The 20,278-nt window shown below is 31.7% G+C and overlaps 3 protein-coding genes across 4 annotated transcripts; 1 reads left to right on the forward strand and 2 right to left on the reverse strand.

Annotated features, from left to right (window-relative positions):
• The first annotated feature begins 1,482 nt into the window (after positions 1-1,482).
• LOC123924307 (caffeoyl-CoA O-methyltransferase 5-like) lies at positions 1,483-4,804 on the forward strand. The gene is made up of 5 exons (XM_045977151.1): positions 1,483-2,039; positions 2,134-2,213; positions 3,689-3,833; positions 4,045-4,176; positions 4,282-4,804. The coding sequence occupies exons 1-5, from the start codon at positions 1,944-1,946 to the stop codon at positions 4,573-4,575; spliced, it is 747 nt and encodes a 248-aa protein (XP_045833107.1). The 5' UTR covers positions 1,483-1,943; the 3' UTR covers positions 4,576-4,804.
• Positions 4,805-5,244: 440 nt separating this feature from the next.
• LOC123923964 (PI-PLC X domain-containing protein At5g67130-like) lies at positions 5,245-8,669 on the reverse strand. Of its 2 annotated transcripts, XM_045976714.1 has the most exons (8): positions 8,422-8,668; positions 8,220-8,342; positions 7,628-7,765; positions 7,397-7,495; positions 6,984-7,287; positions 6,667-6,890; positions 6,487-6,573; positions 5,245-5,723 (listed from the first exon to the last, which is right to left on the reverse strand). In XM_045976714.1, exons 1-8 carry the CDS (start codon positions 8,539-8,541, stop codon positions 5,535-5,537), a joined length of 1,284 nt encoding a protein of 427 aa, XP_045832670.1. In that variant the 5' UTR covers positions 8,542-8,668; the 3' UTR covers positions 5,245-5,534. The 2 variants fall into 2 exon arrangements, with proteins under 2 accessions (XP_045832670.1, XP_045832669.1); XM_045976713.1 differs by having other exon boundaries at positions 6,667-7,287; positions 8,422-8,669.
• Positions 8,670-15,309: 6,640 nt separating this feature from the next.
• Positions 15,310-17,102, reverse strand: LOC123881949 (uncharacterized acetyltransferase At3g50280-like). Its single transcript, XM_045930725.1, has one exon. It carries the CDS (start codon positions 17,071-17,073, stop codon positions 15,742-15,744), a length of 1,332 nt encoding a protein of 443 aa, XP_045786681.1. The 5' UTR covers positions 17,074-17,102; the 3' UTR covers positions 15,310-15,741.
• Positions 17,103-20,278: the final 3,176 nt, after the last annotated feature.

The raw sequence follows: 20,278 nt of genomic DNA on the forward strand, positions 1-20,278 counted from the left end.
AAACATCAAACACAAATGAGTTAGAGTCATTAATTGTTTTTAAAAAATTATAGGATATGTATTTTAATTGTATATATAATAAATTAGAGTCATTAATTATTATTTTTACGGCAAAAATATTAATTATTATAAATAAAAATGTGAGTTCAACAATTGAATCAACATTAAAAAAAAATCAAATGTGTTTTTGAAATAAATAAAAAATTGTGAGAAAACTTGAAATATAATACAAGAATACATGCAATATATAGAATACATGCAATAAAAATGAGTGTTTCAATAAAAAAAATTGTTTAAAAAAAAAAACTAACCTTACATTTAAACCGGCCGGTTTGAAAAAATCACTGATTCGCCGGTTTTCCCGATTTTGACCGGTTCAATCCGGTTCAATAGCATGCCCAGTCCAACTATCAGATCAGACCGGATGACTTCCGGTCCTAATTTGACCGATCGGTTCGATCCGATTTTTAAAACACCGGAACACACTCTGTCTCGTGCATGTTACATTACCACCTTGGTGATGTGATGGTATGTACTATTTATGTATACTTCTACTTCAATGATTTGATTAAACACAAAGTTGCCCCATAGAAGAAAGAAACCACTGACCCATCTTTTTATGCTGTGGAGTGTGGACAACCTTATGCGTGTGTCACCTGGCTATTGGTTGGCAACAATACAAGCCTAAAAATGACAAACAAACCCTTCTATTGGTTGGCAATTATTTAGTATAGTTGTTCTAAATATATAAATGCAAAAAATGACTATAGGCATTATAAAAAAAATGACTATAGGCCATCATGGTTCTTCAAGAAGAATGATGCCAATAGAATTATGAGATCGGAGAAATGTCTTTTACACATATCTGGACACAAAATGGTATGTACCAAAAATATATATATATAAAAAATGTTAATAAAGTGTCTATGAGATACTCTCTTTAGACCTAAATGTAGGAAATAGTTTACTCTTTAAATAAGATTAATGTATCTATTCTATTATATAGTCTAAATACATCAATCTTTTAATTTATCTAAAAAGTAAAAAAATTCTTATATTAACGACCAGGAAATACTTAAAGAATCAAATATTATAAAAATATCTTGTAGTAAATATTAGAAATATCACGTAGTAAATCTTTGAAAAATATAAAAAACTGTTCTTTTCAATATAATTTTTTTGGGTACATAATATAAATTTTTTTCTAACTAATACTACTCCAGTACTTCAAATGCACCGGTTTGCATAACGTTTAAAATATTTTTCTCTCTCCTGATGTATTTGTCTTCGAACATGGATTCAGTGCAGTCAAAAAGTAACTGCAGGTGAATTATAGCCCTTAAATCTGATCAAAACATCATTTGATTTTAATCAAAAGGATAGATATTGAACTGACTGCATGAATGCATGAGATCCTGACTGCATGGAATCCAGATCCATTTCTCCTTTCTTATGAAAACCAATATAGATCTACTAATAACTAATTAATACTAATAAATAATTGAGGGGTTCGTGGGAAGGAAGCCATCCATCTAGTACTTTTTACCGAACCCTCCTAAGCTGTTAGACTTAGATTCTCCTTGGTCCTTGCTGTAGGAATTTTTAAAATATTATTTTAGATTAATTCAATCTAATGAAAAAGAAATTAAACAAAATATTGAACGACTAAATTGGTTAATGAGTTTTTCCTAGAACAAATCATTCGAAAGAATTTGAGTTTAATTTTTTATGAAACTAATTTTTAGTCAGGATTTACTTACTTCGTACGCGAACTTTTAAATTAGAGGGTTAATACAAAGGAAATGATTTATCTATGACACCTTAGCTTAATCCCATTTCTCTATAAATTGGAAAGTTTCTTTGGAACTTATTCTTCATCATTATTTGAGAGAGCTTTCTTTTCATTTCATAGTCCTAAAAGATAAGTACAATCTACACAAGAGATGGCTGGCAATAATGAAGAGAAACAGCAAAACAAACCCATTGGACTCATTGATCTCTCTCACAAGACTCTCCTTCAGAGTGATGCACTATATCAGGTATATATCCACTCTCCACAATTATTTATTTTTATTTAATAATTTTCTTACATATCCTAATTTGTAAAATAAATAAATTGTTTGTGTTGTGTAGTATATACTTGAAACCAGTGTGTTTCCAAGAGAGCATCCATGTTTGAAGGAGCTCCGTGAGATGACAAATAAACACCCTCGGTAAGACCATTCATTTGTTAGTTTCTCCTTCTTTTGAAAAACAAAACTTTCAAATTTATGGCTTTTTCTAACATGAACAAGTGGTTCATGTGGTGCATCATGCACAAGTCTCGAATAACATTATAACGAATACAAATTTTACAAAATCGACCGTTGGATTGATAGACTATATCACATAGATCATCCATAGAAATTTTTAGAAAAATTGAAAATAATTTGATATGTTATTGAGATCCATCAAGATTAACGGTTTATGAGTTTTATTAAATACCGTTAATTTTGATGGGTCTCAATAACATATCAAATCATTTTCAATTTTTCTAAAAGTTTCCATGGATGATCTATATGATATAATCTTTCAATCTAACGGTTAATTTTATAAAATTCGTATTCGTTATAACGTTATCCGAAACTTGTGCATGGTGCACCACATGAACCATTTGTTCATAGACTTTGCCCAAATTTATATATACAAGACTCACAAATTTTATGTGGATTTTGTACATGGTTATGAATGTTTGTGGAACAAATTGTGTCACACAAGAAATAGGTTGTCCACAGTATCTGCTTATTTTTCCCAAAAGAGAATATATGCTTATTGTCTTTTGTGAATAACAATGTTTGGGGGAATGCATATATTTTAACATTTTTTAATTTGTTTGGTTCTATACATTTCTACTCTCCCGATCCTAAATATAAGAGAAAAAAATAATTTTTAGATATATTGAAAATTCAATGTATCTAGCCTATAATATAGAATAAATACATTAAATTTTCAATGAATCTAAAAAATAGATCTTATTTTATATTTAGGACCGGAGGGAGTAATACAGATTATTTGCTGATGTAAACGAGTGGCTGAGATTGTTTTAGTACACATATCATATGTGTCGTCTGATCTTCAATCAATGATCAGAATTCATTACAAGCGTATAACCTCGTGATAATCCTACAACAGCAAATATAAATTTTAAAAATATAAACTAGTGATGATAATCGTTCATCTAATAATTAAGATTATGAAGAAAAAAAAATACTACATATTTGTAATAAAATATTTACTAAAGGAGGTTGGGTCTAGCATAAGAACTATGAACTATGAACTCCACGCAATGCAGCAAATTAAAGTTTGAATTTTAAGTAAGATCCACATTAAATATTTGATATGTCTTGAATATGATTACATCAAGCAGAGGCAATCTATGTAAAACAAAAACAACACAATATAATTGTATTTTTTTATTTTTCTATTTATTGATTAAAATAAGCACTACCTTCTCTTCTTTTTATAAGTTGCAAATGATTCAATAAAAGTTATGCATTTAGTTAAAAATGATTTTGCATATAGAATTTATTCTGATTAGAATCTTGGTTTTGTATAGCTTTTGGCACCTTTTTTATACTTAAATTTATTAACTTATTTTTATAAGAATGTATCCAATTATAACGACCATTTTATGACTGTTGTAAAACAGGAACCTTATGGCTACACCTGCTGATGAAGGACAACTTATAAGCATGTTGATTAAGCTTATAAATGCAAAGAATACGATGGAAATTGGTGTGTACACCGGTTACTCTCTGTTATCTACTGCTCTTGCTCTTCCCTCTGATGGAAAGGTTCGGCTCCAGAATTATTACGACACATAATTGATTTTTTTGACGGTATAATTATTAGAAAAAATAGGATACGTATAGCCAATATAAAATAATTTTACACTGTCCTCTAATAACAATCATATATTTATTATATACAACTTACGTTTTCCCAATACCTAAACGTCATGAATTTATTTGTAAGTTGTTACTCAAAATTGGTTTATTTTATTAGGTATTGGCTTTGGATGTGAATCGTGAATACTATGAGCTGGGATTGCCCATAATTGAAAAAGCTGGGGTGGCTCACAAGATTGACTTTAGAGAAGGAAATGCTCTCCCTCTTCTTGACCAACTTCTTCAAGATGTGTGTTTTTATCATAACTCAACCTTATTTCATCATGCACATATTACAAACTTAGAATAAAAAGTATATTATGACTAATTGAATTGGTTTCCATTAATTTTGTAGGAAAATAACAAGGGAACATTTGACTTTATTTTCGTGGATGCTGATAAGAATAACTACTTAAACTATCACAAGAGGGTTATTGATCTTGTAAAAGTTGGGGGATTAATTGGATACGATAACACTTTATGGAGTGGATCTGTAGCGGCTCCACCTGATACACCTATGTTGAATTTCGTTAGGGAGTTGCGTGATTATGTGATTGAACTCAACAAGTATCTAGCTCAAGATTCAAGGATCGAGATTTGTCAACTCCCGGTGGGTGATGGGATTACCCTATGTCGCCGCATCAATTGATTCCTCCTTCATGTTTAATTGTGTGCTTAGAGAATTTGGGTTTTTATTACAAGTGTTTAACAACATTATATGTTATATTATATAGCTCGTGGAGAATTAAAAGTTTATTTATAATAAAAAATATTTTGGTGAAGCATATGGTTTTCTTTGAAGAATAACTCACATGAGTAAACTTATAAGTGATGGTTGTATTTTTCTAATAAAAATATGATGGTTGTATTTTCTTTAATTTCACTCTTCTGTTAAATCTGTTATAATATAGGATGTTTCAAGTGAGAGTGGTTTTAAAATGAGAGATTAATTCAGATATTTGAACCCCAATAAATTGCAATTTTTGCCCCCAATTTCAAATAGAAAAATACCAAAAAAATTATCATTTTGGACCAAAAATTACCATTTGGTGGTCAAATATGATTTAGGATAAAAAATTATCAGAAGCAGAATATAGAGCCAACTTCCCAACTTTGATTGCCAAGGTTGATGACAGTTTAGGCTAAGTGTTCTACATAACTTGTAAAGTATGTAGCATCTTTATAACGGCGAAATGAGTTCAACTCAAAGAATTTGATTACTTAATCATAGCTTGGTCCATAGATCCACACGAATACCATGTACGAATCAGTAACATTATTACAAATTGGAAAACATAAACATTGCACGAGAAAAGAATGAAAGTTTAACCATCCAATAGTTGTAATCTAGAATTTGATTTCTACAGCCAAAGAATATAACATACCTGAAATGATTATAGCTCCAGATAAACGCTCAATCTCTCTTGATTACAATCTACATCAAATATCCTTGAATATAGCCTAAGCATAAACAAAAGTTTATCTAATTTCCTAACCTAGCAACAGTTCCATGAATTTCACAGCTCGAGGTAATATGGTAGTGTACATGAAAAGACGATATAGCTTTTCAAGACTAGTTTGCATAAGGTATATGATAATGTTTAGTGATCACAGTTTCAACGAGACTGCAATAAGCATGATGTAAAACAAGACAAGTGCGGAATTCGGATAATGGATGGGCGAAGCAGATTTAGAGAACTGAACAGATCCAGTAAAGCTTCCACTACCACCAGTGCTACTCACCGGACTGGTACTAGGTACAGAAATATTCTTGCAAGAACCAAAAGATGCACCTGCCTGCAAAATTTCATGTAATAATGTAATTGTCTTAGCTATAACTGTCGTTACAAGTGTCAATCATTTTATTTCAATAATCACTTTTTTTGTGTCTAACAAAGATTTGAGTTAGATAAGGATACATTTAAAAATTCCGCAGACAAAAGTGAACATGGTTAATTACCTCCATTTTTTTTTGTGGTATTAACGGTAGCGATAAAAGACACCAAGAGTTCAAATGAAATTTTGAGATACAATTAAATTCAAACATACTAATGGTGTTCTCAGTACTTTCAACAATACGAAAATTCACCTTCACCCTCAACTTGAGGGCCTCAAGTAACTAAACTTTTCTTTCTATCATATAGAGATTAATTTGTCTCTCAATTATTGTCAGTTCAAGAATTAAAGAAACACATTTGTATAAGTGTTATTAATCGCAGATTCCTGAAAATAGCAGATTGTTCAAAATCTGCTACAGAAAGCACACTATAGCGCCAAAAGTACTGCTGCCACTACAACTTCTATTTGACAATATTTTGTACTGAATAGCGCATCACAGAACAATAGCAATTTGTTTAAATTCTACTACGCTATAGCGCTATTGCAGCACTATTTAACAAAACTGATTTATATCCCAAAAAAATGCGGATAAACTTTAAATGAGTTGACCGACTGACCAATTATCTGATCCTATGTTCAGAAGGATAGACAGAAATGAGGAATTAACAAAATACTGAAGGTTCAGAAACTAATGGTATAAATGCAAGAAATGCAGACAAACCTGGCAAGCAGCAATTGTACTACATCCACACACTGAGTGGCCGTTCATTTTATCCACGATATCAAAAACACCACCTCCATCACTCCTCTGCAATAAACTTCAATCAGAATGCTAAAGTGTTTGCAGTGTGTGTGTGCTATAATTAAGTTTCCTAAAAAAACGGTGAATAATAAGGAATACCATGTAAAAGTTAACAGCTATGAAGTTAGGCACCACATTTCCTGCAGCTTTATAACATGTATTCACCATCTCAGCAAGTGGAGCAGAATGCTCTTTGCACGAGTCAGCTTGAACTGGATATGTTGGAAAGTAATTCATCAAGAAAAGCGATGAACTTTTAGAATTTAATGCCTTTGATTCTTTCCTATGTGGACAAGAACCTTTTTGAACTCCAGGGTCTCCAGCTGAAAGCAAGTGAATTATGAGGTTTTGATTACAAATCATGTATGTACGATATATATATATGTACACGTGGAAATGATATTGTGCTTGCTTACACTCATTTTCAACCATGTGCTTCCATTGATAAGCAATTCCTTCTGCAGCTTCCTTTGAAGCATCAGAAGTGAAAACAATAAGTCGGTGATTCGCTTGAACCATCTCGGTTACAGTGGGCCAATCATCACCCTTTTTTGGCATCTTGGACACGGGAAACCAATATTTATCGAGTCCAGCACGTGTGAACAGATTAGTCAACCCCTTTGGAGTATGCACATAATCTTCAATTATGATGGTAACAATCTCGGTTGGATTTTGTGTCAAGAATGCTTCCACTTCTTTCAATGTATTGATTGCAAGTTGCTGAAAGCGATAATAACATTTCAATGTAACCACAAAAGCACATAGCAACCACAAAAAGTAATCATAGACTGTAAAATCAGTTTAACAAAGAGGGTTAGAGTTAGATTACAAAGGCAGTGAAGTTAAAGCATTTCCCTTGAAACGAATGACAGAGCCAGATATCATTTTCAAAGTCATACATATCCAGCATTAGTCCTCGCACTCCATTCTAAATCATCAAAAACAAACACACAGTACAACAAATAATCAAATTCCCAAAAATTAAACAAAAAATCATCAAGCTCAACTAAATAGAATCCAACTTAATCAAGCACAATACTGATTACAAATTTACACATACCCTCAACTGATTAGTTACACTGTCTTCTTGATTATAAAACGTTAGTCTCTGAACACCAGGCAAAGGCGGCGAATCCACAATGCTGAAGGCATTATGAGTCACTATCCATGAATACTTGTTAAAGGGCAATCCACTCACCTGCACATGCCCCAAAAGGTAACATCACATCGCAATCACAAACAATAATCCCTCTGGTCTCATATATAAGCAAATTTTCATTTTTTAGTTCATTCAATAACTAAGGTATCTCGTCAGGTATCTGGTATGGTATAGACCAGATACCTTAGTTATTGAATGAACCTAAAAAGTGAAAATTTGCTTATATATGAGACTGGGCGAGTATAACACAAACACTTCATATTCAAAGTCATGCCCGATATCGATTCCCGACCCATGTGGCTACATTCAATTCAATCCTTTCATTTTCTCGAATTGTAATAAATTATATTACTACAAGTGTCATGTCTGATGTCCGTGTCTGTAACCGTACTTCATATATCTAAAAGCTTCTTCTTCTTTTTTATAAACTCTTTTGTCCTATTTAGCTACAAAAGTGAAAGAAAGTTTTCATAATTAAAAGGAAGGAACTTACAGTGGATGTAGGAAGTATAGGCTGCCCTCTAGTGCAGATGGGTTGGTTCAAACCCGAAGCAGGACAATTACCACAAAAAAGACCCGACCCACAATCCGTAGCAGCAGAACATGCTTCCAAAACCTGCTAAATTCAGTTAAGTAACAAAAAAAGAAAGTGAATTTTCATGGATCTCTTGAATTGAAAGGAAAAAAGAGTGAACCTGACAATTGCCGTTAGAGCAAGCGGTGGAAGAGGTGAAGAAAAGGGAAGAGATGAGTGGTAAAAAGAAGAACATGGTGGTGGTAACTTCTCTGCATTTTGAACGGTAATGTGAAAACATGGTAGGTAACTTTTGAAGAAGAGTGGTATGAGTGAACCTAAGATACAAGATTGGAACTTGAAAAACAAAGACAAACAATGTAAGAAAGATAGATAATTGGACAATGTAGTGATCGATGTTTAAAATGGTAACACCTGCTTTTCAAGTTTACTTTTGTTTTAGTGTGAAACTCATTTTCATTTTTAATAAACTTTGAGAGACTCAATTAACTTATTCCTTAAAAATAATTAGGGCTCGTTTGATGCGCAGAATAAGAGACAGGATAGGATAACTGTATCATATTCTGTCTCAATCTAGTGTTTGGTGACACAGCAAAAATATGATAAGTTAATCTGAAGTTTATCCTATCATGTTTCTCTAGTTAAAATTCTTATCCTGAATTTGAGCTGGGTTACCAGCAAGATAGGATAAGAAAAAAAATCGTTGATTTATTCTATAAAATATATTTTAAAATAAAAAACTGAAAATTAATAAAATAATTTGATAGTAAATTAATAATAAAATAATTATTTTTTAAATATATATATGTGTGTGTGATTTTCTCACAAGGGTAATTTTGTAATTTATATAATCTAAAAAATCAAAATTCTCCTAAAATTACAATATTTTAAAGTAAAATAATTATTAAAAATTGCAAAATAGGAATATTAATTTAAATTTAATAACAATTTAAATATAATTCTTTTGCAATGATAGTTTTATTATTTACATATGAGATATATCATATATTTATTTAACTTATCTAACATGTATAATTGAGTTATTTATTTGATCATGATTCATATAAAAAACTTAATTTGTTTATTTTCTCATGATTTGTATTTTAAATTTAAAGTTATTTGATTACTTATTTATATTTTTATTTATAAAATTCAAAGTATTACAGTATAATTTTTAAAAAATAACAATTGTTTTACAAGAGTAATTTTGTCGTTTAAATTTATTATGTATTTTATCATATTGGTATGAACAAATATATATGTATTAAAAATGATATAATAGTTATTATGTTTGTTATCCTGTGTGCACTAAACACAGGATAAGATAATTGATGATAATTGTTATCCTGCTGATATTTTATCCTATCATTATCCTGTTGTATATCATATCATGTCACTATCTTATCCTGCGCACCAAACGGACCCTTAATGGTTCTTGTTAACGAGTGATTCCTCGACACTTTTTAAGCATTCCATTTAAAAAAAAAAATATTCAAAAAATTAAACACTATAATTTTCAATGTGTTGAATTTTCGCATTTTCATAAAAAATTCTATAAAAAACTTACTATTTAAGGTCTTAAAGAGTGCTCGGTGGACTCGTTAGCATTTACTTTAAATATAATAAAATTATTTTGAAATTTGTGTAATTATTCATTTTAAAATATAAGAAAATGTTGATTTCAAAGCAAAATTTCTTCTTTTGTTTTTTTTTTAATTACCGATCTAAGACGCTATATAGTACTCCCTCTGGTTACCGGTTACATTTATAAGCAAAAAAATACTTTAAATTTTGGTCATTATTATAAGTAAAAGTTAACTACCTTTAACTGATTAATACTGTTATTCCTAATATACCCTTATTTAATTATACTATTTTTCTTTAAGCATTTATTTCATTTTAGTTTCCAAAAGGTGCATGTGATTTCCAAGGAAAAAAAGACTTATTTATAAAGGACAATATAGTAAATTTATTTATATTTTATATTAAATCAAGAAAATTAACTATACTTAACTAAATTTCTTAAATATCGCGCAAATAATTTTTTTTCCTATATATGTGACCGGAGCGAGTATGACCTAAAAATTAAAAGATAAAATTTTGTGAATCAAAATTAGTCCTTTAAAAAAGTGAAATCAGGAGACCAAAGTATTATCAATTTTTAAAATAGTGAACCAAAATTTATTTTTCTTTTCAAAATAGATTAATACTAGTAATTGATAATTTGGGTTTACAATGGCAATACGTGATTGCCTCAAAAAAATGGCAATATGCTATACGAGTTTACTTTTGTTTTTTTGACTTAATCAAACATTTCACATTTCATCCTTTTTTGAAATAATATAATAGGATACAAGTTGGTAATGTTTTTGAATTAAAATTTTGGATTTTTTATTATAAAAAAAAGGATCTGATTTTAAATTAAAAAAAGAAAAAAATCAAGTAGTAATCTGTAATCGAACAAGTTTAGTATTGATTTTTTTTTTCCTTTCACCACTAGTTTAATGTGGTTCGGGGGGTCAGTTCTGACATCAAGTGATTTCAGCCCTTCCCGATTGCAGTTGCGAGGGATCAAACTGTGGTATTAACTTTTTTTTTTGTGTGATAAGAAAAAATATTTAACTATTAGTAATAATTTGGGTTTATAATGGCAACACATTTTTTTTTAAAAAAAATAATAAATTAGTCCACCAAAATTGAAATGGCAATATGTGTTTAACTTCAAGTGTCTTGTCCTTTAAAAAAAAACTTCAAGTGTCTTGTGAATTATGACATTTGTGATGAAAAATAAGTTTTTTTTTTTTATTTTTTGACAAAGAAAAATAGGTTTTGAATATAGGAGATTCTGAGTTTGTATCCCACTAATATTTTTGGAAGAATTTAAAAGGTTTAAGATCTTCTCTATCTTTAATTGAGGCATTATCCATTCACCTTCCATTTTTTTCATAAAAAAAGAATGGCATATGTGTTTTACAAGTCTACTTTTGTTTTTTGAATTAATCAAACACATCATATTTCATTTTAATTGTTTTTAAAAAATAATAGTATAAAAATTCAAGTTGTTGTACCAAAAAATAATAAAATAAGAATACAAGTTGGTAATGGTCATGAATTAAAATTTTGAGTTTTTTTTATTATAAAAGAGAAATGGATTTATATTTAAATAAAAAAATTTCGGGTAGTACCCAAGAAGTTTAGCAATGAAAATAAAATTATTTTTCAAAGACATTGTGGAACACATGTTTGTGGGAATTTTGAAAGAAATATTTTGCATTGATATCTTCTTCTTTTTTTTTTTTGAAGAAATTTTGCATTATATCTTGTGAGTTGTGACATTGTCAAGCTAAATCTTCAAGCGTTGAAATATCTATAACTTTATTATAACTGTTAAATCAATCTAACGGTTGAGATATAAAATAAAAAATAAAATAAGTAAAAGAAGTTTACTTGTGCTCTATTTAGATATGAGTAATGGGAAAGACAATTGATTGGTTTTGATAATTATTTGACAAACAATGAATTGATTCAATTCAAGTGGTAATGATTTTGATCCCCTTAAGTATGTGGTCAGTGATTCGATTTCTCACTTATGCGAATGGAGAAAATTCTGTTGAGAGAGAAGAACCCGCCTCGTGTAGTCATCGCTAACATCGGTGAAAACTTCGTACCAATATCATGGTAATAAAAAAAAATTATCAGTAATGGAGATGAGTCTTTTTCTTAGAAACTCTTGGTTGAGTGAGAGGCCTTTAGGGATGCGTTTTAGTATATTACAAAGTTTATCGGTTGATTTTGATGTGTTAGTGGTTGAAATATGTTGGTGGTGGAGAAGAATGTTGTTTGCTTAGGAGAGTTGTTCTTTGTTGGATAACGTTATTTTGCAGGTTAATGTGAAGTATCAGTGGTCGTGAAGGATTGACCATATTGAGGAGGATTACTCAGTCAAAGAAGCTTATTTTTGCTTACTCGTGGAGAGGACGAGTCAAGAGTTCGCCCCATTTTGTTTGGAATAAAGCGGTTCCATTCGGTGACGGAACTGCGAAAAAAAGTTGGGGTGGGCCGAGAAAAAATTTATAATGTATAAATTAAAGAAAAAATAAAATTTGCACCGATAATGTAAAATAATTTTACATTAATAGTACATGTTTATTCTGCCAAATCATCCCATTAGTCCTCATTAAACTCTAAGCACAAATTTATATTTCATACAAAAAATTAAGTCATAATAAGCACAAATTTGGTCATTAAAAAATTTAATTGTGTATCTCTAAATAATATATTTTTTGAAAAAAAATAGAAATTGTGCTTCTTTTATATTGATATATCTATATATTTTTTGAAAAAAAAAATATAAATTATTCTTCTTTTGTATTGATATATGCATATGGATATCAAAATTGTTTTTTTTTTAAAGAAAAAGGAAAAGAAAATCGAACAACTTAACTATGTTATGGCATGCTACGAGCCACTAGGCTAGCTCTTACATTTTGCATTTGGACGCGTAACTAAATATATATCTAATATAATTGTTTATTTTATAATAAAATCAAGGGTATATTAGTAATTTCCTATTTTTTCGAGGGTGGTCGCGGCCCACCCTAGTTCCGCCGGTGGTTCCATTGAAAGTGTCATTATTTGTTTGGAGGGTGTTTTCCAATGTTATGATGAAGGATAATTTGTGTCGTCGTGGGACTTTACCTCGAGAATCTTTTGCTTTTGGGTGTGTTTGTAGATTGTTGTATTTGTTGTGAGCTCAGTTAGTAGAGACAATCGAGATTCGAAACTGATAAGTTAGCTTATAGCGGATGAACTTATAGTGAATAACTTTTAAGCTAACTGATTGAATTTGTAGTGTTTAGTAAAATTAGTGGTTGAATTAACTTATAAGTATGAAAAATGACATAAAAAATATGTTTAATTAGTATTTAATTTTTTTTAATTAAGATGACAGGAGTAAAATTAGAAGAAAAAATGATAAGCTATAAATTCATAAGTTAAACAAAGTTTAAAAGATAAAAGCTATAAACTAGTAAAATAAACTATAAGCTCTTTTTGAAAAACTGTTATCAAACAAGCACTCATTTTTTTTTATCAAAATGAGCTTATAAGGTTATAACTCGTTTATGTGTCTCCTCATGCCGAAGCCGAAGTTGTCAAATATTGCAAAACATGTGCTGCTTTCAAGGCACCCATATTACACAGACATAGACTTACCCCAACCAAAGTCATTACCATAAAAATTGAACCTTGGTGAACTATTTGCAAACAACACATTACTTTTATACAACCCGGCACCATTAGCATAGGTGTTTTCAACCAACTCTCATGACGACTCATTAACTTCTCATGAGATTGTGTAGCAATCACCTTGTTCATTTCCATACCAACTTTGCCATAGTTCCCCTGCTTTCATTGTTACAGTTCCATCCATTCCTGCAGTTCCAAAATAATTCTCTCCCCTATTTGGAGACATTCTTGTCCTACAATCTATGACAAATACAAAACTAGCTAGTCTCTTCTTCTTGTTCAATCTGTTGCTTACTCACAATTGAAACCCTAATGTAAAACTTAACCACTCGCACTTAAAATCATTTTCTTTGCATTCATAATCAATGTGAAACTTAACCACTCAATTAAAATCCAACAATTTTAAGATGTATCTTCAATGTAATGTGCTCGCGTCCCTCGTGGTTTTTTTTTCTATGGGGAATCTTGTGTTTAATCAAAATCATTCAAGTGTACGCAGGGACGGATTTACAGAGGGGCAAGCAGGGGCTTGGGCCCCTCCCTCTTGTTATCATATACTTCATAATGATAATGATATATAATACTACTAATAATATACAACCATGATTCCAAGCTTGCAATTGTTCTGTTTAGTGATAGAATTAAATTAGATGTGTCCAACTTTGTGTGTATAATAATCAAATATATTTTAGTTTAATTAATTTTTGGTTGTTAACTATTTTGAGATTCTAGTAATTTGAAGTTCAGTCAAAAAGTAAGTAAAAGTTAACTAAAAATTATCTTACACACATGAATTAAGTTCAAGTTCTCTCAAACAATCTAACTAAGAACTTTTCCTTTAATTTGTATACTTATAAAAATTAAAAGTACGCGTCAAATGAATTAAGGGTAAAAAAAAGTTCTAACCTTATAATGTAATTTTTTTTAACATGTGTGCTCAAAGGTTAAAAGACAAAAAAAATTAAAGACTGAGGAAGTATTACATTTTTCGGCCCTCTATTTTATAAATTTCTGGATCCGTCCATGATTGTACGAATAAAATATAGTACTACCACAACACCCACAGACCACATGTAAAGTAACAAGCACTAGAGTCTGTCTGTGACCACAGGTAAAGTAACAAGCACTAGAGTCTGTCTGTGTGCAAAGAACGGGCTCACAGCCTCACACTCAAACCCAATATCTAGACAAACTGAAAAAGTAACGAAATGAGGAGCAATAATTCTATGATTACAAAGACCAAATATCAAATAGTATTCAAGTACACATATAATGAGACGTATTTCCAAAATGTTAAATATTTTTTTATCAATTTTAATTTAAATTGTTAAAACAAAATGTGTTTTTGTGTGTGCCTAATGCTTATATTGTTAGAGTTGGAAAAGAAAAATAAAAACAACCATAACACAAGAATATAACATGGAAATTCTAAATCGAAAAAAAAAATTACGACAGTTGTGGCGTTGTCTAAACCGACAACTAGATAATTATTACTATGTGAAATTTTTTACAACACATAGACTTCTCTAACTTTCACCCTGGTACAACTGCACTCTTACAAAACAAATATTTAAACTAAGTCTGGTATAAGTTACTAACTTGGTGCATCTAAAAACAAAGAATCTAGATCCAATAGCCTTGGTCTCCCCCATACACTAAACAATGTGAGAATTCTCTTCGAACCGAAGCTCTTGATACCAATATTGTTAGTAAATAATAGAGTTGGAAAAGAAAAATAAACACAGTCATGACACAAATATATAACATGAAAATTCTAAAATCGGAGAAAAAACCACGACAATTGCCTAAATCGACAATCAGAGAATTATTACTATGTAAAAAGTTTTACAACACATATAGACTTCTCTCACGCTCATCCCATTACAACTGCACCTTCACGAAGCAAATATTTAAATTAAGTCAAATATAAGTTTAAAGTGCTACTGACTAGTGCATGTCACCAGGAAGCAATGTGATAGCTATAATTTTCAAGCTCATTCTTTATTCAAGAGATGTGAAGAAGTTTTTAGAGGGTGACGCACACCCATAAATTTTGAGTGAATCAAATTGATTCCACAAACATGCATACAAACAACCGAAATTAAAGCAAAAGGTAGAGATACATACATACATAGTACATAGCCATTAGAAATGAAAAAAACACAAGAAGCTATCAATTATTGCAAAACAAGTGTAGCTTCCAAGGCACAAATCCATCTGGAGGCATTAGAAATTAGACAGACATAGCATCCAAGAACAATTGGTCATTTCCCAAAGCTTCCAAAACATCATAAGGAAGACAAAGTTCAACATCAATACTACCTTGTTCAAACCCAGCAAACACAGTAACTTTACCAATACTTTTATTTCCAACACCATTTCTAACTGCTATTGGCTTACCCCAACCAAAGTCATTACCATAAACATCGAACCTTGGTGAACTGTTTGCCATCAACACATTACTTCTAGACAGCATACCCGGCACAATTATAATTGGTGTTTTCAACCAAGACTCGTATTGATTCATTATCTTCTCATGAGATTGTGTACTAATCACCTTGTTTATTTCCATACTAACCTTGCCAATCCCACCTTCCATTAGTTCCTTAGTTTTCATTGTTACAATTTCAAACACTCTTGTATTTCCAAAATAATTTTCTCCCAAATTTGGACACATTCTTGTCCTACAATCCATCACTAAGGCAAAACTAGTCTCTTCTCCTGGTTCGGCATGTTGCTTACTCGCACTTGAACGCCAAATGTGAGTTATAAGCGCTTGAAATGAAGATATTATTATTATTTTATCAGTATTATTAGTACTACTATGACCAATCTCTGCATTAGCTTTTGATTTGAGTTGTGCAACTTTTTCTTTTGTGAAGTGGAAGAGTCGAATTGGTGGAATTTCACGTTGTTTCTTTTGTGCATCCTCTGTGAAAGGAAACTGTATGGGACGGTTAATGTCGTCTGGAAACCAACGTTCAAAAGTAGGGATTTTGGTTGGTTTATTGAAACCACGAGAGATTTCGGCCCAAGAATTAACGAAAAGCCAAAATGACTTACCGTCTGCAACAAGGTGGTTAATTGCGAAACCAATGAAAATGCCGTCGATTAACTCTGTTACTTGAACTGCAAGAACCGGTTGAGTTGTGCCTTCGTAGTTTTTAACTCCGTTGAGTGGGAATAATGCGTGAACAATGGGAGGTACATAGTTGGGTTGAGTAATGTCCGCGATGGTAGTGTTTTCTGCTATAGCGTGGACGAACAATGCACCAACATTGTTGCAAATGACAGAACATGAGGCTTTGTTATGTTCGTCGTGTCGTGTTATTACAAGACGACCGGTGAGAGGTGGGAAGAAGTTGAGAGTGGTGGAAAGTGTTTGTTTAAGATGTTGGATTTGGTTTGTTTTGGGTTTATGGAAAAGAAGGCCTTGTTGGATTGTTTCAATTTTGAGTAATGTTAGATCCCATGGAGTTAAATCTATTTTTTTGTGTGTTGAGTTGTTCTCATCATGTTTTGTTGCTTGGATTGTAGTAGTTGAGATAAGTCGAATGCCTGTCATAATGTATTAGAGCAATGAATGAAATAAGTTATGATGAGAATGAGAATGAAATTAGGCTATAAATAGAGTACATATCCTCCTCCTAAGACACATATGTGAGTGGGATTTGCCAATTATTTTCACTTCTTTTTTCGGGAGGTTAGCAAGTTATAATTAAAAAATAATTAAATAATTTTTTGGTTGCTTTAACATGTGCAATATTGCATTTATTAAATACATACATTTAATTATTTTTAAAAATATATATAATTGTTAGCATGTAAGACGTTGTTTAATTTGTCTCTATAATATTTTTAAAATATAATTTTTTTATAATTTTTTAGAATTAATAATTAAAGATATTAACGATCAAAATTATGCACTGCGTGAAGTGGTCAAAAGTGATACTTAAAAAAAATGAATAGAGAGAATATCTTAGCAAATAATAATTAAAAAGTGGGTAAATACACATATGTTGTTAAGACACATTTATTTTTTAAACCAAAGGTATACCAAAGACCAAATGGTTAAGGGCTCCGAAAATCTATTTATATTATTGTTCCTCAATACTCTATTTTTTTTTCTTCTGTTTTATCCCCTTTTTTTGTTTTATGGTCACGAATGAATTTACGAAAAAATTTACAACATCAATGTTAATAGCATAAAAAGGAAAATTGCATACATTATACTCCATCCGTCCCAAAATAATTGTCACATTTTGCTACTGCACACCTGCCGATGCACAATTTTGATCATTAATATTTTTAGTTGTGTGTTATTAAAAATTATGAAAAAATGATATTTTGATAGTACTCATCGAGACAAATCTAACAAGATCTCATATGCTAATCTTTATCTTTATACATTAGTAAAAAAATATGGTCAAAGTAGTTTGTATAAATAGTGCACACGGTCAAATTGTGACAATAATTTTGAGACGGATGGAATATTGAAGTGTTTGAAATATTCATGCCTCCAAATATGTGCATTGATGACACCAAAACCAATTATTTAATCTGCACTAGATTAAACTTTTTTTTTTTGAACCAGCACTAGATTAAACTTAATCCTTAAAAGTGATACAAATAAACACCGCACTAAGATGAGACAATAATACTCCGCACTAAGACGGAAAAACAAAATACTCTCTTCGTCCCAAAATATAAGCAAAAATCAGTCAAAGAAATTTGATGTATTTGGTTAAAGATTAATTTGGACCAAATACATTCACTTTTGTTGACCAACTTTTGCTTATATTTTGGAACGGAGCCATACCGTACTTATAGTCTGTTTGGTTGAGTGAAAAGAAAGTGTGAGGAAAAAAAATTACGCAAATCAATGCATGAATTTGAACAAAAGTTAGTCCAAAATCATGCATTAATTTGGGTAATTTTTTTCCTTCTACTTTCTTTCCATTATATCAAACGGAGCCTTAGTGACTTTGACACTTCCACACAAATGACTTTTACAAATCTCTCCTGGTCTCCTTAATCAATATAATTCTAGTCCCGTTACTTTCACACCACACAAGTGACTTTGACGCTAAATCTTCACTCAAAATTTTAAGACATTATATTTATGGATTCTCTCACGTATATATTGTTCAACTACAACTCTTTTTTTTTTTTTTGGTTACAAAGCTAAATGAGAAAGAAAAAAAGAAAAAGAAAAAGAAAAACTATTCTCTCATGAAGAGAGTTCCTGTAGCGTCTGCATTGAGGTAGTTCAAGAGGCCAGCCGGAGGAGAGGTATGGATTAAAAATTCATCATTTGAAGAAGCACCCAGTTTTGCTAGGAAGTCAGCACATTGGTTGCCCTCTCGGAGAGTGTGACACAAAGAGATGGTACCTTGTAACAAAATATCTTTAATATTTTGAATAAGAACAGCATAGACATGGTAAGAAGAGGAGGTGCCTTGGATGAGATTTATGCAGGTAAGTGAGTCGGTGTAACAAGATAACTGATTGAAACCCAAGTCTTTAGCCAGTTTTAATCCATGGAATATAGCGCTGAGTTCTGCGAGAAGAATGTCAGCGGAGCCTGAAATGAAACCCGAAGCTCTAGCCAAGTACAGACCATTGTTGTTCCTGATGACACATCCGAAACCAGCTCTAGCTGGTGTCCCCGAACAGCTGCCGTCAGCATTGAGGATAATTCCCGAGAAATTATTATTATTCCATTTAACAAATCGGTCTGTTGTAGCATTGTTGTCAGTGGAAGGGAAGCTAGCCTTTAGAGTTTCAACCATGTTGTGGATGTTAAAAGAAAGGCGAACATACGACCAAGTTTCATTGCTCAAACACATTAAATTTCTATGTCTCCAAATCCACCATAAGCCCGCTGAAAAACTGCGACTTTGAGGGCTGAAACATCCCTCTTTGAGCCAATCATGAGTGGAGGTAGATGTGAAGAAATTATCGGTGGTAAAAGCCATGCTGAGCCAAATAGATCGAGAGAAATTGCAGTCTCTAACACAGTGGAGAAAGGATTCTTGATGGTGCCCACAACGAGGACAAGTAGAGGAGAGAGCCATGTTTCGATGATGAAGCAACATAAGGGTAGGGACACTGTCATGACAGGCGAGCCAAATCAGGAATTTGATTTTCTCCGGAACTTTTAACTTCCAAATCCAAGACCAAGTGTGAGGGGATGGTTGAACCTGTTCCGTGCGGGACAAGATCCAATCATAGCCACTTTTAGCGGTGTAGACACCATTCTTATTGTTAGACCAAATAAAAGCATCTTCAATTTGGTCATTAAAGATGGTGTGAGTGTTGTTGATGATGTCGAGAGCCATATGTGGGAGATTAGTATACAGTATTTGAGAGTGAGGGTTGTTGCTACTAATAACATCTTTGACGGTTAACTGCAAGTCATGAATATCTATGTATGGAACCAGTTTAGAGAAACAACCAAGAACAGTCCAGGGACAGAACCAAAAGGATGATGAGCCCGAACTGGCACGCCATGTAAATCCTTCACGGAGGACGGTTTTTGCACGGATGATGGCAGACCAAGTGGAAGAGCTTCCTTGATGGTCAATAGCGTGCAGAATTTTGACACCTGCATCATAACGGTGAGAGAAAATATTTACCCAAAGTTTGTCTTTGGACTGGAGAATGTCCCAAACAAGCTTTCCAAGAAGGCAAGTATTTGCATCTCTAGCCGATCTCAAACCCAACCCGCCAAGCTTTTTGGGACAAGCGATTTTCTTCCAACTCACAAG

Source organism: Trifolium pratense, linkage group LG4 (genome assembly GCF_020283565.1).
Source record: "Trifolium pratense cultivar HEN17-A07 linkage group LG4, ARS_RC_1.1, whole genome shotgun sequence".
Taxonomy (NCBI): Eukaryota; Viridiplantae; Streptophyta; class Magnoliopsida; order Fabales; family Fabaceae; genus Trifolium; species Trifolium pratense.